This window comes from Heterocephalus glaber, unplaced genomic scaffold (genome assembly GCF_053883595.1).
Source record: "Heterocephalus glaber isolate CG9 unplaced genomic scaffold, H.glaber_assembly_v1.0 deba00001141, whole genome shotgun sequence".
Taxonomy (NCBI): Eukaryota; Metazoa; Chordata; class Mammalia; order Rodentia; family Bathyergidae; genus Heterocephalus; species Heterocephalus glaber.
In genome coordinates this window covers 449,650-464,511 of record NW_028258201.1, presented here as the reverse complement: position 1 = coordinate 464,511, position 14,862 = coordinate 449,650, and the positions used below count along the sequence as shown (strand labels likewise).

The window sequence follows — 14,862 nt, the reverse complement described above, 5'->3', positions numbered from 1 at the left end:
TGAGATAAATCCCCGGCCTAAATAAAATTATTTTTGGAACAAAGTTTCTGGGACCTTTTGGGATCCAGAGAAAGCACCACATGAAATTCCATCTCCTAACAGTTCAACTTTATGATGTACAAGTTAAATGACACAGCATGAGATGGAAAGGTAGACGTTAGCGAGAAGGGGGAGGCTGCTGGACGTGGAGTCTTGGCTGCCTCCACCTTCTCTTGTGCGTAGCAGAATCTTCAGTGCTGCTCCCACCCAGTTCCTGGCTCAGGCCTTGGAGCAAGCCTCCAAGCTGGGTTCTGGTTCCGACAGCCCCAGGGTTACCAGGGCTCCTACCAGCAGTTTCTTCACAGGTGAGGGTGGTGAGTGCGAGGGCATCAGCTGTGGGGAGAAAGTTAGTGCCGGTCAGGGCGAGGCGCACCGACATTCTCCCGCTCCTCTCACGCCGGAGACTCACTTTGTCCAGGTGATGTCGACAGATGAGGCCTTTGGAATTCAGGTAGAAGGTGGAATAGGCGTCGTAGGTCCTGGGGAAGGGAGCCAAAGGCTTACCCAAAGCATAAGTTTCCGTTTCAAGGAGAAGTTCCTAAACTTTGCTATGTATTAGTCACCTGGGGACTTCTGAAGAATCCCTGTTCAAGGTGTACCCTAAGCAACTAAAGCAGAGTGCACCTGTATCTTTTAAAGATCTGCAGGTGATCCCAGTGTGTAGCAGTTTGGGGACTGGTGGTTTAAATACTTACATACCATGTCAGAAGCTAAACCTAGTACTTTCTTGAGATTCTACCAGCCAGACGTTTACCAGTTACTTAAGCTTTCACTCAATTCAGGAGACGGCAACTTTATTCAGTAAATGTTTGAGCATCTGCCACATGCCAGGTAAAAGTGCATGAAGAAACTAAGTTCAGAGTTCTCTATCCCCAAATCCCTATTCTTGTTAAAGTAGACTAAAACAAGATCCCTATGCTCAAAGTCAGGGGAGGTCCAGGATTGTTTGGCAGGTGAGATCATCAGAGTCCCACAGGGCAGGACTGGGGAAGCCACTGCAGTGTGGGCCCTTTCACTAAGTTCTGGTGTTCCTAAGACAAGGTCTTTCTGCATAGCCTAAGGTCCTTTCCCACTTCTTACCGGTAAAGCTCCTCTTTGTCACGCTTGTAGAAACGCATGAAGAGCATATAGAGGGGGAGCCCTATGAGTCGCCACCGGGCCTGCAATGTCCAATTCTCCGGGTGTCTGGTCAGCTGGAGAACCTCCAGCCGGAGTTGTGCAAAGTAGTTCCAGGCCAGGAATCGGCAGAGAGTCAGTGACAGAATGTACCATGCCCGGCCCCTGAAGAAGGGATGGGAAAGAAATCTTGTAATGGCAGAATCAGAAAACCAAACTGGCTTCTGTCTGAAGAATGGGGAACAGGTGTGTGAAGCAGCGTAGGACCTCAGAAGTGAAAAGGGTCGAGTGCACAGCACTGAGTTCTCTTGTTCCCCCAAGGCCCTACTGGTGCCCCAGTTCTCACTTGGTGCGGATGTTCAGGATCTCATTGATGAATTCCACGTCCGATGAATACAGAGTATAGTCGTGGGAGTGAAGGAAGAGATTGGGAAGCTAGAAGGGAGGAGATGGCATCAACTCCGTTGGAAGGGAAAGATGATCCTATATCTCACTCTACTTTTAGGCCTCCTTATCACCCTCTGAGTTAATGGTCACATCGTCCTATCTTTAGCTTCTCTTAATTGAAATCAGAAGCATCTTTTCCCTCAGGAAAAATTTACAGCACAGTTCTAGGCCCACTTCCTGCTTCTAAGAGATTCCAGTTGACTTAAGATATTACCAAGGATTACCGATATCCTCGGCCAATCCTGTAGTAACTCACCTCTTGTCTCAGTCTCTCATACATGACAGCCAGGTATTCCTCCATATTAGGATCTCCTGATGGGGTGGCAGGGGAAGGGTGGGGCGTCTCAGGGGCTTGGAAAGGTATCAGAGCCCCAGGACAGGGGCAGGGGGCTCCCTCAAAAAGGCTCCTAAGTCCATCCAGGCAGCCGCTGTACAGCTCAGGTCCCGGTCCCTCTTCCCCCTTTCCTGGTGGGATAACCAGCCAGGGGGAGGTGAGCGCCTGGACCTGGGGGAGAGGCAGTGGGGAAGGCCGGGGAAGAGGCCGGATGGGAAGGCAGCGGACTGGGGAACATGGGGGTGGGGGGGACCAGAGAAGAGGGGATGATGGAGAAGTGGCTGTCGTGGAGTGGGGCCAAAGGAGTGGGAAAGGCAGGGTCCGTGGGGAAAACTGGTCCTAGAGACAGAACAAAAAGGAAAAAGGTAAGAATCCCGGTGTCCAATGCTCCTTCATCCAAGTTCTCTGCTCATTAGCAGGCTTTCAACCCCGCCAACTCCTCCTGACAGAAGAGAATTACCAGGGGGGAAAAGGGAGAGATTCATCGCCACGGCCCTGGAACGGGGAGTAAAGTCCGATGGGAAATAGATGTAAGCGGGTAGCTCCCTCGAACGTTACCAAGCACCTTTACGTTTAAGCTCCAGCCGTGCTCGGGCCCGTTTGACCTCACAGCAAGCATCGTAAGCATGCACTTGTAACGACCGCAGGGGATGAAACAACGCGGTCTGCACCGCGTCTCCGCGACCTGCGAGGCCCACGCGGCCACGGGCGGGGAGAAACCAAGGCGAGGCCAGGGCCGAGTCGCCGCTGCTCTGTGCCCGGGCGCGCTCGCGCCCTGCGCCTCCGCTGCCTCCGCTAACGTGTCCTCCACTCTGGAGGCTGAGGTCGCGGCTGCAGACCAGGCTGGCGACCCGAGAGCAGCAGGGGAACGGAAGGCTCGTCGCTGCGCCAGGAGGAGGTCGCCCGAGGCAGCAGAGCTCCCGCTCCCGGCCGCCGGTCTCGCGCGGGCGGGCTGGCGGGCACCCGGGGCGTGGCCTCTGCCGCGCGAGGGATCCGCCCTGCCCTGCCCTGCCCTGCCCTGCCCTGCCCTGCCCTGCCCTTCAAGTCACCTCCGGACACGGGTAATCGCGGAGAGCCAACAGCCCCGGCCGCCTGCAGCCAGCGCCGCCTTCCGGCCGGGTGACCCCAGCTCGCGCCACGCGCCGCGGCGCACAGGTGAGAGGACGCGGCGGACGCCAGGGCGCCTGCGCAGAGCCCGGCGCGCTCCGCCCCACGCGCCAGCTCTGAGGGTCTCTCCCCGCCCCCTTCTCCGCGCTCACCTGGGGTCGAGCCTGGTACGCGCGGAGGCAGGGCCTGAGAGGCCGGGCCGCCCCCCGGCTCGGGTGGTACATGACCTTGCGGGAGTGGAGCCGGCGCCTCCCGAGCCCGGCTTCTGACCTCCTCACAGGGGTGAGCGCGCCCCACAGCCGGCTTCGTGGAGGGGACAGGAGGGGGGGGGAAGGGGCTGAGGGGCAGCGGAGATGTTGCGCGCTTGCGCACTGCGGGCTCCAGGGAGGTGGCTGAGGCGCTCGGTGCGCCGCGAGTGCGCCTGCGCTCGCCCGCCCGCCTGGCCAGACTGCCTCAGGGCGCTTGCGCCGTAACTTAGCGGCCAGCCCGGGGCGCACCTGTGGCACTCGCGCAGCCGCTAAGGAAGGTGTGGCTGAGTTGGAGAAAATAAGGGATGCGAGGTTGAAATAATGACAGGTTCTTCAGTAGTTGTCGTGATAAAAATAAATACTTTTATTGCTCTGGTTAAAAAGAAAAGATACAAACGACTTGCCGCGGATGCAAGAGCCTGTTGAGTGGGTGCGTGGGTGGGTAAGCCCTCGCGAGGGCTGGGCTCGGCGGAGTCCCGTGGGGGGTGGGGGGGAGCGGGGCGAGCCGGCGGGCGTGGGCGTGCGTGCTCATGCGTGCTCACCACGGCCGCGTGCTGCGGCGCTGCTGCTGCGGACTGCGCAGGAACCTGGCGCTGAGCGCGGCCCCACCCCCTGCCCAGGGCGGGCCCGGCGGGGCTGTGCGCGCGGCCTCCTCCCCGGACCCGGCCCGGCCCGAGAGCTGCTCCGCGCGGGCGGACCTGCTGGGTAGGGAGGTGGGAGGCGGTCACAGCGGCGCCAGGGTAGAACTCCAGGTCTCAGGTGCCAAGCTTTGCGGTAGAGGACTCATGACGGGTCTGAGGCTGGAGCCATTAACACGAAGTCCAAGCCTAAGGCCCTTCCGAGAATGCCAGAGGGAGGCACCAGGGCCGAGCCCGGTAGGGGGCTTAGGTGGCGCTTAGGTAGGGATTGAGGGAGGAGCTAGTTCACAGTGCAGCTTCGGAGCCAGAGGAAGTGGCTGAGCGCGTGCGGGAGGGAGTCGGAAGGTGGAGGTGTGCGGGGAGGGGTTTCGGGCTCACCCACTCTCTAAGTCTGGTTCCCCCTGCTTTGAGTCCCGGTGGCCTGTGGAGACAGCAGGCGTGCACGTGGGCAGGCGGGAGTCCAAATGGATGCGGCCTGCTCAAGGGTGAGGAGGAGTGAATACTCACCTGCACCGGGGGACGAGGGATTCGGGCCCCCGTGGCGGCTGTAGCAGCAGCTCTGGGCTACCAGCCCTGGGGGAGTTCCCCTGTAGGAGAAAGGGACATGATGGGGAGAGGCTACGGGATAGGAGATGGGTAGGTGTGGAGTGATGGAGGAAGGAGTAAGAGCCACAGCACGGAACAGTGGGAAGGGGGTGATGAGCATCCCTAAGGGGGTCTGATCTAAGCCATGCCCCAGAAAAGGGGAGGGAGTTCATTTTATGCCCCAAGATTTTCAGTGATGGTCCTGATTTATTGCTTTATTCTTTCTAGCTGGGGTAATGTGTTAACTACATGACTAAATGAGATTAAAATCATGTCATAAAACTCTTACACTGGCAAAAAAGAATTTGGTGGAGCAGGTACCTTGAGATTTAAATATAAGACACGTGGACCAGAGAGAAATAAGGAGTGACAAGACCAAATTGAAGAGCAAAAGGGAGCCTGTGGAGTAGAGTAACAGACTGTGTTGGCCTCTCAGTGGAGGTAAGGGCTCCTCCTGAGAGGTCCTCGGGATTAGTGGGGCAGAGGTTAAATCAGGAAATCACAGCACGGAAACGGGAATCCAGGAACAGTTGGGAGGTAATTAGTGGATCCCAAGATGTTGGTAAATGACATCTCAAGGGCTGGCGAGGTTGAAGGCAAAGTCCCCAGGGAGGAGCTGGCGATTGCTGGGGGATGAGGGATCTAAAGCCCTCGGTGGAGGGGACCACAGCAGATCCTGGAAGGGGAGCTCTGAGGCTCCCTTGGAGGAAGATCTGTAGGTCTCAGAAGTGAAGAGGAGGACGGGCTGAGGTCCCGAGCTCCCACGAAAAGGAGTGACGCACAAATGAGGCTGACACTTTATATTGGTTTTTTTGTAGTTTTTTTTCATTGAAAATGTCAGTTTAGAAAACACAAAAAGTTCACTTTATTCAGACAACACTGAGGGGGAGAAGAAAAGGGAGGAGGAAGTAGGATGAGAGGGAGATCCTGCTCCCAGGGACACAGGGAGCGTGGGGGAGTACCTGATCCACACACTCAGGGCAGGGAGGGGAGGTCGGACTGGACCCTGGGCATGGGTCAGGTTGGGAGGAGAAGAGGGGGAGGTGGGGAAGCAGAGCCCCACCCCATCTCAAAACGTCTCACCAGACAGGGAATGAGCATAGCTACCAGGGAGGGATGGACTCAAGGGCAGTTCAGGATCTAAATAAAATTTCAGAGACATGGCTGAGAGTGATCCCAGTTACTTGCTGGGATCCACTGCCAAAAGGTAAACTCCTTCAGAGAGTCTGGATCCGGGAGAAATGGTAGTATCAGTGGATCTCCTTTAGAGACCCCCAGAGCAACATGAGTTTGGGGGCTCCCTGACAAAACACGGGGGAATGAAGAGTTTGGCAACACTGAGCAGACCCCACTGGGGAGCTGCTGAATCCCTGTCCTACCTAGCTGGGCTGCTCAGAAGCAGAGCTTGTGCATTGGCTGGCACCACAGAGCAGTGTATGGGACTATTCCACGGACAGGAAATCCTGAAAAGGGTTCCTTGGCAGAGGAGGCCTCTGTCTAACATGTGGTCTAGTCTGATGGGTAAGTAAGCCTGTGCTTCTCTAGGTGGTCTGAGCACCCCAGCATCGGGTCTGGCAACAGATCAGGCTGTGGAGAGCGGAGCCCAGGTTGGGGCAACAGGGGTCCCTTCTGTGATTAGAAAAGCTACAAAGTATTAAGCCATTTGAACCCTGACAACCTAGTTGTCTGAGAGGAAGAGGAAATCCTAGGGCTCTGACAGGGTCCACTGGGTTTGGAGGATGCAATGGAAGCAGGGTCTGAGCTGCTCAGGGAGAGGGGTCTCTGCCTGCCCCAGTCTCCCAGGGAGGAAGGGGGCAGCTGTCAGTATCGACTCTCATCAGAGCGGGGAAGGGAGCTGGGAGGAAGTAATGGACAGGAGGGAGAGGGAAGACGGGGGAGAGAGAAAAACAGAGAAGTCAGAGGTGAAGAGAAAGCCAGGGCAAGAAACAAAGGAGATGCCCACCCCATGCTGCTGGAAAGGGGTCTTGGCATCTACAGCATTGACCCTGGGACCCAATCCGCAGGAGATGCTGCCCATCCCCAGCAAGTGTTAGACCATGATTTTCCCTGTCACAAAGTTCAGCACCCCCCTGCCAGATTTCCAAGTTCTTCCCTCCCTTGCCCTATTTTGCTCTTTGTCTCTATCAAACCACTTCTACAAATATACTTCAATATATCTTTCTTGAAAGATTTTGAGACTCACTGTTTCACATCTCTAACAAATTCAAATTACTCTTTGCCATTTCTAACCCTTTCATGGGGGGTAGGTAATGGGAGTTGAATTCAGGGCCTCTGCTACACACCCCCAGCCATTTCTTAAAAAATATTTTGAATTGGGCCAGGGAATTAGGTCAGTGGTTTCACCACCTGCTGCGCAAGCTCAAGGACCCGAGTTTGATCTCCGGTACCAAAAAAAAAATATTTTGAATTTTGAGACAGGGTCTTGCTAAGTTGCTCCAGCTGGGCTCAATCCTCCTGCCTTAGCCTCCAGAGTGCCAGGATCAGAGGCATGCACCACCACGACCAGGTTAGGAGGATTCCTGGCCCTTGAAGCCCCATACCTGGTCCGGCGACGCTGCGCTGGGCTGCCTCCAGGGTCAGTGGCCAGCAGAAGGCGGGCAGTGGGGTGTGGAGGGCAGAGGCGCAGGGAGCGAAGCAGCTCCTGCTCTGGCACAAAGGGGCGGAGAGGCCCCCGTTCTGGCGAGTTCCCCAGGCTGCTGGAGCGAGGGGGCGGGTGGGCTGGAGGGGTGGCGCGGCGCGGGGCCCTGTTTAGGGGCCAAGGGGGCTCCACAGCTACCTTCAGAACTGGGGATGGGGAGGAAAAACAGCAAGTCGGAGGAGAAAAAGGAAGTCATAATGGCTCATGTAGGGGTCCCAAGGCCCAGCCACCCTGCCCCAGCACCTCTTACATTCTCGGTCACTAGAGGAGTATGGCTTGATGTCTCCCTCTGCTCTCTTGGGTGGCAGCTTCCTGGCTGGAGCTGGGGGGGAGGTGGGATCAGGCGAGGGAGGCATTAGGAGACATACACTGCACCCTTCCCCCACTGCCCCAGACCTCTGCTCCCTGACACCATCGTTCCTCTTGAGCGATCCAGAAGCCGTGCGTGGCCCCACCAGCACACACAGGGAATCTGGGGGATGCTGGAGCAATTTAGGGAGAGCCAGAAGGAGTAGGCCACAAGGAATCAAGGAAGAAAGAGCCCAGGGCAGACCGGAGCCTGGGAGGTATGGGAGAAGGCAGGCGAGGGGAGCGAGCTTACTGTCTGCTGGTGCTGGCAGGCCCCCTGGGGGTACCAGGGCAGTGGGACAGTCCCAGCTATGCCAGCGAGGACCCTGGGCTCCTCCAGATGAGATGGATAAAGCCCTTGGGTAACTGGGAATTGCTCTGGAGAGGCAGGGGCAGGGAAGGGTGGGGCAGGACCTCTCCTTCCTGTGCAAAACGATGTAAAGAAAGTAAAGTTTTATTAGATTTTTTTTTTTAAGATGAGAAAATGTGGGCATCTGAAAAGGACTTGTCAAGGGCCAGGGATTTAGCTCAGTGGTTCCACCGCCTGCCTTGTAAGTGCAAGGTCCTGAGTTCGATTCCCAGTCCAAAAAAAAAACAAAACCACGGACTTGTTAAGTAAGTGGGAGCTGACCTACTGGCCAAAGCTCTGCCTCCCCTTCCTCTGAAGAGGTTCTCCATTGTGTATGGCAAAAGAGTCGTCTTCGAGAGCTCTCCTAAGCTTTGTCCTGTCTGCAGATCTGTGTCCCCGTCCCTGGGGCTCGTGCACCCGCACTGCTGGAAGTGGAAACCAAAGCAGAGCAAGGCTATGAAGCCCAGCCTCAGCTCTGGCACTGGCAGAGGCCTGTGACAGGTGCAAACTGCCCTTGGGTGGCACATGCTCCCTCTCTTGTCGCAGGTGAAGTGGGAGCTGCAAGCAGGGACATCGCCTGTCTGTAGGAATGGCACACAAATGCAGTGGCATTGTACCTTGGGTTTTTCCAGACAAATTTCCTGATTTGACTGAAAATATCAGAAATGAACATTATTTTCTAAACCTAATATTTAACTATGGGCCATTCATGTCAGTCTTCTAAGGCCAGAAGTGGAAGGCTGTCTGCACTTGCCTGTCCCGCAGCGCTGACAGACCTGAGGAGTTTACAAAGGACGGTGAGTCTGGCCTTTTGCCAGATCTGACCCAACAGGAGGCTCACTGCTACCAACTCTTTGGCAAAGTCTGAATGAGTCTGCCTGTTAAAAATCTCACCAGGTGTTGGGCTGGGGCTACAGCTCAGGGGCAGAGCTCAGGCTTAGCATTCATGAGGTCCCTAGTTCAATCCCCAGCACCAAAAAATAAAAATCTAAAATGCACTCAGCTCCTGTGAGGGCAAAGGCAAAGAGGATGAGTGCTGGAGACCCGGGCTGCTTCAGAGGCTTCCAGAGCTGCCCAAGACTGCGCTGCCCAGGCCCTTGTGCTAAGTCCCACCCAGTTGATGCAGGGGTTACCAGTGGGTGTGGGGTCTGCTGCGGCAGCACGAGAGAGTCGCGTGGCCCTCAGGGAGGGAGCGGGGGGCCCTGTGGGGAAGGAAGCATGTGCCCCTCAGTGGGGGCCGCAGGACAGCAGCCCATTCTGTCCTTCCCTCACCCAGCTGCAGGACCAATGTGGGGGAAGACTTACGGTGCTGATGCGCAAAGAAGCCTTCAAAGATCACAAAGTTGTTCACCTAGAAGAAGCAGCAGCAGATGAGACAGAGTTGGCCACTCACCCACTTGACACTTACCTGAGTATGGAACCTGTGCCAGAAAAGCCAGAGCGGAAGGGACAAACCCTTGTGACAGGCCCAAGCCCAACAAGCTGCTCCTAAAATTCAGACACAATAGACAAGGGCCCTTTTCTTTTTTTCAGTGCTGGGGATGAAACAGGGCCTCGCACATGCTGGGCACACACTACCACTGAGCTACACCTCTAGGCCCAAGCAAATGTTTCTTAAATATGATGCCAAAAGTAAAGGAAGAGAAGAAAAACAGATGAATTGGATCTCATCAAAATTAAAAACAAAAGTAGCAAGGACCTGAGATCGATCCCCAGTACCAAAAAGAAAAGTAAAATTTTTAGGCTTCAAACACACTGTCAAGGAAAGGTGACCCAGCTTATCAGGGACCCTTGGGCAGAAGGACTGCCAGTTCAAGGCCACCCTGGGCAGTTTAGCAAGATCCTGTCTCAAAGTTAAAAATAAAGCAGGCCTGAGGAGGGCTGTGGCAGGAAGATCACAAGTTCTGGGCTACTTAGTGAGACCCTATTTCAAAATAAAATGTACGCCACCTGCCCCACAAGCGAGTTTGATCTGCGGTACCAAAAATAAATAAATAAATAAATAAAATGTAAGAAGTCTGGGTTCAATTGCTAATACTGAAAAACAAAGCAAAGCAAAAACTCCACAGAATGAGAGAAAATGGTCACAAACCATATACTAATAAGGGTGTTGTATCTATACTACCTTGCATATAAAAATCTTACAATTTAAACACAGATAACATGATTTAAAAATTGGCAAAAACCAAACATTTCTCCAAACAAGATCCAAAGAAGATACAGCCAATAAGCAGATAAAAAAGATGATAAAAATGTTCAGTATCATTAGTCATTAGGGAAATGTAAATGGAAACTACAAAAGATAGCCACCTCATACCCATGAGGATGGCTGCTACTTGGCAAGGGAGGAGGGAAAACCGTATTAAGAAGGCAGAGAAACTAGACCACGCCACAGAGCTGGTGGGGATGTAAGGTGATGCAGCTACTGAAGACAAACAGCTCGTCAGTTCCATAAAAACCTAAACAGTATTAGGGCCGGGGATTTAGCTCAGTGGCCGCTGCCTGCCTCGCAAGCAAGGTCCTGAGTTCCATTGCGAGTACCAAAAGAAAAAAAAAAAAGATGTCCACATAAGGGAATAGTATTCGGTCATAAAAAGGAATTAAGTGCTGTCATATGCTACAGCATGTATGAACGCTCTCTTTTTTTTGTGGCGGTGGGGGGGTAACAGGATTGAATTTAGGACCTTGTGAGGCAGGCACCGTGCCATTGCGCTAAATCCCCAGCCCGTGAACTCTCAAAACATGATGCTTAGTGCAGAAAATCAGACGTGACAAAAGGCCATGTACTGTATGATACTATGTATATGAAACGTCCAAGATAAGGAAATCCAAATGCCAGATAAGTCGTTGTCAGAAGCTGGGCGAAGGGGAATGGATGACTGCTTCTTTTTTGCTTGAGACAGAGTCTCCAGATGTAGTTCAGGCTGACCTTGAGCTCAATGTCAATCCTGCCTCAGCCTCCCAAGAACCAGGACGACAGGCATCACCCACCCTCACAGCATTGAATTTTCTCTCTACACATTAATTTTTGTTTTGTACTTTTTGGACTCATTCTTTTGTTTGACAGATTTTTAATGTTACTAGCCCATGTTTACAGGACCTAATGATTACTTTCATCATGAGGAGTTGGCGATATAGATGACATATCTTAATTCTTTTTACTTCCTCTTCCCTCCCCTCTAGAATCATTCCTACTGTTGTTCCTCCAGCCACAAAGAACTAACCCTTTCTGGATCCACTTCCTCCTCTAGCTATCACTCTGCTTACCTATTCCCCTTGAAGTGGGATTTATTTATTTATTTGCATTGTTGGACTCAGAACCAGTGCTTTGTGCTCTACCACTGAGCTACACCTGCTGCCCTTATGGTGGCCACCTGCTGTTTCCGGCTCCCAGCTTGTCAGTCCCCCATACCCACCTCATCCAGGCTCCCATCTACCGCTGCACTGACAACTTTTTTTTTTTTTTTTTTTTTTGTACTGGGGATTGAACTTAGGTCCTTGTGCTTGCGCAGCAGGCGGCAAAACCACTTGAGCTAAATCCCCGGCCCCTACCGCTGCATTGAAGCAGCTCATCAGGACCAACAGTAGCCCCAGACAGCTGAACCTGGCAGTCACCTCGAAGACCTCTGCACTTACTGAGCAGCGGCATCTCACCAAGAACCATCCCTCCCTTCTGGAAGCTTCAGTGGCCTTCCAGGTCACCTCTCTTGTAAGTTTCCACCTCCAGCACTAGGGTCTCCTTGCTGCACTTGCTGACCCTGCCTTCTGTCATTCCTGTCCTGTCTTTGTAAAAAGTCCCCAAAGGCTCAAGTCCTTAGACCACGTCTCAGTCTGTACTACTCCTTTGGTTATCTCATCCTGTCTTGTTGCTTCAGTGCCATGCATATGCTGAAATCTCTGCCCCAATCCTTCCCCTCAGGCGTCTTCAGAGGGAGCCCAACTGTCTACCCCACATCTCCACTGTGTGTTCTTCACACAGGAGCCAAAATGAACTTGTTACACATGACAAGATCATAGCCATTGTACCCTTGTTTTTCACTCGAGTAAATGCTGAAATCTTTGCAGCAACATGCCAAGGCCTGGACGTCCTCCTTCTATTCCCTCTTAGCTCTCAGCACCCGTCCCTCCCTAAACTGCTCTTCCAGCTAGCCACAGCCCTGCCTCCCAGCCTTCTCAGAGGCCGCTCCTCTGTCCTGGATGCTGTCCCTCTTCTTTGGTGCTGAGGATTAAACCCAGGCTTCATCCATACTAGCCAAGGACTCTACCACTGACCTACACCTCCAGCCCAGATCCTCACTTTCCTTAAACTGCTGCTCAGTGACACATTCTGTGAGGTCGCCTCTGAATGCCCCATGTGAACTTGCAGTCCCGGGCTCTCATCCCCCCACCTTGGCACTCCCAAGCCTTCGTACTTGCTTTCATTTTCCAGTGCTTATGAACCACAGCACATACTTTACTTGTCCATGTAACATAAACAGCTAGAATATAAGCTCCACAAGGGGTGACTTGTCTGTTTCATTGAGTAAAGCATCCCCAGTGTCCACAACGCCAGGTGCTCCATAAATATTTGCTGAATGAATGTATAGCATTAATAACATTACTGTACTTATAAACAAGATCACCTTCCACATGTTGCACCATAGCTCCCCGAGGAAAAGGAATATATATTATTCAGAACCTTCAATAAATATTAGCTGACTGGGTAATGGACTGAGTGAAAATGAGTGGTGAAGTTGGGGTTACAAATGAGGTATAATAAACAACCCATGAAGGTGAAATGGCTGTGCAGGAATAATGGCACCAAAGGAAAAAGAAAGGGCCTAGCTCGATCCCACAGGGAATAAGGAGCCCTTGGAAGGGGCCACTTCTTTTCTGCAATGGGAATATTCAGTGGGGGTCTACCCCCAAGCTCCTGACCTGTGGGACTGTGGTCTCCAGGTTGTAGTGCTTATTCAGGAACTTCAGCAGCTTCTGTGAGGGCCGGTCAATGGCCAGCTGGTGTGGTTCAACCCGTTCCTTCTGCAGGGAACAGGAGGCTCGGGGTAGGAGGAGGTTTGGGGAAACCATGCCAAGAGGAAGTCAGGAGCCAGGTACGCTGTGGGACGGGGGGTGGCAGGGCCTCTGGAAGGGTTTAGGGCAAAGAATCTTTATTTTAGGTGAACTGAGTAGAGCCTACGGTACCTGCAACATATGCTGGAAGAGTTCTCGCCCATGGCCATGACGTTGCAGTGACTCGTGTATGTAAAAGTCCAGGATGCAGAGTGGCTCTACCTCATTGTGAGCCTCGCGGTCATCCTAAGAGATAAAGAACAATAAATATCTTTAGAGAGCCAGGCACCTTTGTCACCCCTCAGCCTCCAGCACTCTTGTTCTCTGGAACCAAGGCATACAGTTCCCCAGCTTCCAGTAACACTCACCAGTACAAAGAGCTTCTTGTATCCAACTTTGAGGAAACCAATAATGGATCCTTTCCCAGCCCTGTAGGATGAGGACAACAATGAACAAGCCAGTGGCAGCTGCCTGGAGGTAGAGTCAAGGCGGAAGGGCTGAGGGAGCAAGGCGTTAAGAATGGGATAAAGGGGCCGGGGATTTAGCTCAGCGGTTTCGCCGCCTGCTGCACAAGCGCAAGGACCCAAGTTTGATCCCCGGTACCAAAAAAAAAAAGAATGGGATAAAGGTGTATGTGGCACTCACGGTCGGGCGGAAGTGTCTTTGAGCACATAAATAACATGGCGGTTACTCTGCATCCTTGCTGCACTAGTAATTGGAGCAGGAAGATGCTGGGCCTGTGGAGAAGATGAAGAAGGCACTTTCCACAAGTCCCTTCCAAAGGACCCAGGTTTCCCTTATCTGCAACTCCACAGTGGTTCCTCTTTGACTCCATCCAGACTCCCTGTACCTTGGCAGAAGCCTTGCCCAGTTCATCAACAATGGTCATAATTTGCTGCTGCAGGTCAACACTGGAAAGAAAGGAGACATAGTCAGATACTGAAGTGGAGGGTCCCGGGAACCAGAGCCTCAACTCCAGCCGGGTTCAAACGTCCAGCTTCCCTGCCTGTGCCTGGGAGTTTTCCGACCTGAATTCCCACACCACCCTTTTGGAACCCAGACTTTCTTCACACCTTTCCAGGTGGTACACTCCTTCCTCCCTTAAGGTTACTACGGGAAGCAGGAAGGGTTGGGACCGCATCGGCCACGGTGTGAAAAGTCACAAATCCAAGCATTGCCACCGGGTTTAGGGTCAAAGGGCTAGGCCAGGACATCAAAGGAGGGGCCACCAGTCAGAAAGAAGGGGGCGTGGTGCCTGGACCGGGTTTGGAGAGGAACGGGGGAAGAAGGGCCACGGGGCGGGATTGAGTTGTCACCGGGCAGGCGTTGTGGTTCCGGGTCGGCGGGCCGGGGGCCGCAGGTGCTGGTCCAGCACAGTGATCCGCTCCGGGAGCAGCGCGTCCACATCGAAAGGGAACTCCATGGCCCATTGTGCGCGGCCCGCCCCGCCCCGCGCGACGTCACTTCCGCCGCCCCCCCCCCCGCCTCCTCCCTCGCTAGCCTCCCTCGCTGCCGCGAGCCCGCCCTTTCCAGGACCGCAGGGTGCGGCCCCGGCCCCCACCCGGGCTTCCGGAGAAGACTCCTGCCCCGCCGGCCGCGCCTCTGACGCCAAGGCAACCCTGGGCGCTCGGACAGGGCGGGCACTTCGGCCACAGGCAGAACAGCCAACGGCCAGTCCTCCGCTTCCGGTCCTGGCCGGGCGGACAAGGGCAAGCCTGATCACTGCCCGCAGCAGTAGCGCGCTTCCGGGAAAAGAGCACCCGCCGCTGGGCACGGCCGCGCCAGTGACCCCAGGACGCAGAAGGGTTGCGAGCTCTGAGGCCAGCCTGGGCTATACAGCAGGACGGTGTCTGGGAAAAGGCCAGGCACACGCGCCTGCCTGAAATCCCAGCACTCTGTGAGCCTGAGCTGGAAGGATCCCGAGTTCAAACCAAGCCTGGGGA

At 54.1% G+C, this 14,862-nt stretch overlaps 3 protein-coding genes across 10 annotated transcripts in view; 1 reads left to right on the top strand and 2 right to left on the bottom strand.

Moving 5' to 3' along the window:
• Window positions 1-93: 93 nt before the first annotated feature.
• Window positions 94-3,409, bottom strand: CUNH6orf136 (chromosome unknown C6orf136 homolog). The gene is made up of 6 exons (XM_004847086.4): window positions 3,196-3,409; window positions 1,859-2,275; window positions 1,502-1,590; window positions 1,120-1,320; window positions 449-518; window positions 94-372 (listed from the first exon to the last, which is right to left on the bottom strand). Exons 1-6 carry the CDS (start codon window positions 3,265-3,267, stop codon window positions 259-261), a joined length of 963 nt encoding a protein of 320 aa, XP_004847143.1. The 5' UTR covers window positions 3,268-3,409; the 3' UTR covers window positions 94-258.
• Ppp1r10 (protein phosphatase 1 regulatory subunit 10) overlaps window positions 2,969-14,862 on the top strand; it is a 34,149-nt gene continuing 22,255 nt past the window's right edge. The window contains exon 1 of the mRNA XM_087210396.1: window positions 2,969-3,091. The gene's annotated coding sequence lies outside the window, so the exon portion shown is untranslated. The remainder of the gene's footprint in view (window positions 3,092-14,862) is intronic.
• Atat1 (alpha tubulin acetyltransferase 1) lies at window positions 3,632-14,391 on the bottom strand. Of its 8 annotated transcripts, none has more exons than XM_013072918.3 (13): window positions 14,236-14,391; window positions 13,770-13,830; window positions 13,565-13,656; window positions 13,288-13,348; window positions 13,052-13,165; window positions 12,788-12,889; window positions 9,176-9,221; window positions 9,004-9,072; window positions 7,424-7,495; window positions 7,076-7,319; window positions 4,437-4,516; window positions 4,308-4,350; window positions 3,632-3,992 (listed from the first exon to the last, which is right to left on the bottom strand). In XM_013072918.3, the coding sequence occupies exons 1-13, from the start codon at window positions 14,340-14,342 to the stop codon at window positions 3,830-3,832; spliced, it is 1,254 nt and encodes a 417-aa protein (XP_012928372.1). In that variant the 5' UTR covers window positions 14,343-14,391; the 3' UTR covers window positions 3,632-3,829. The 8 variants fall into 8 exon arrangements, with proteins under 8 accessions (XP_012928372.1, XP_021115822.1, XP_012928373.1 ...); XM_021260163.2 differs by having other exon boundaries at window positions 3,632-3,989; XM_013072919.3 differs by lacking the exon at window positions 14,236-14,391 and adding an exon at window positions 13,993-14,229.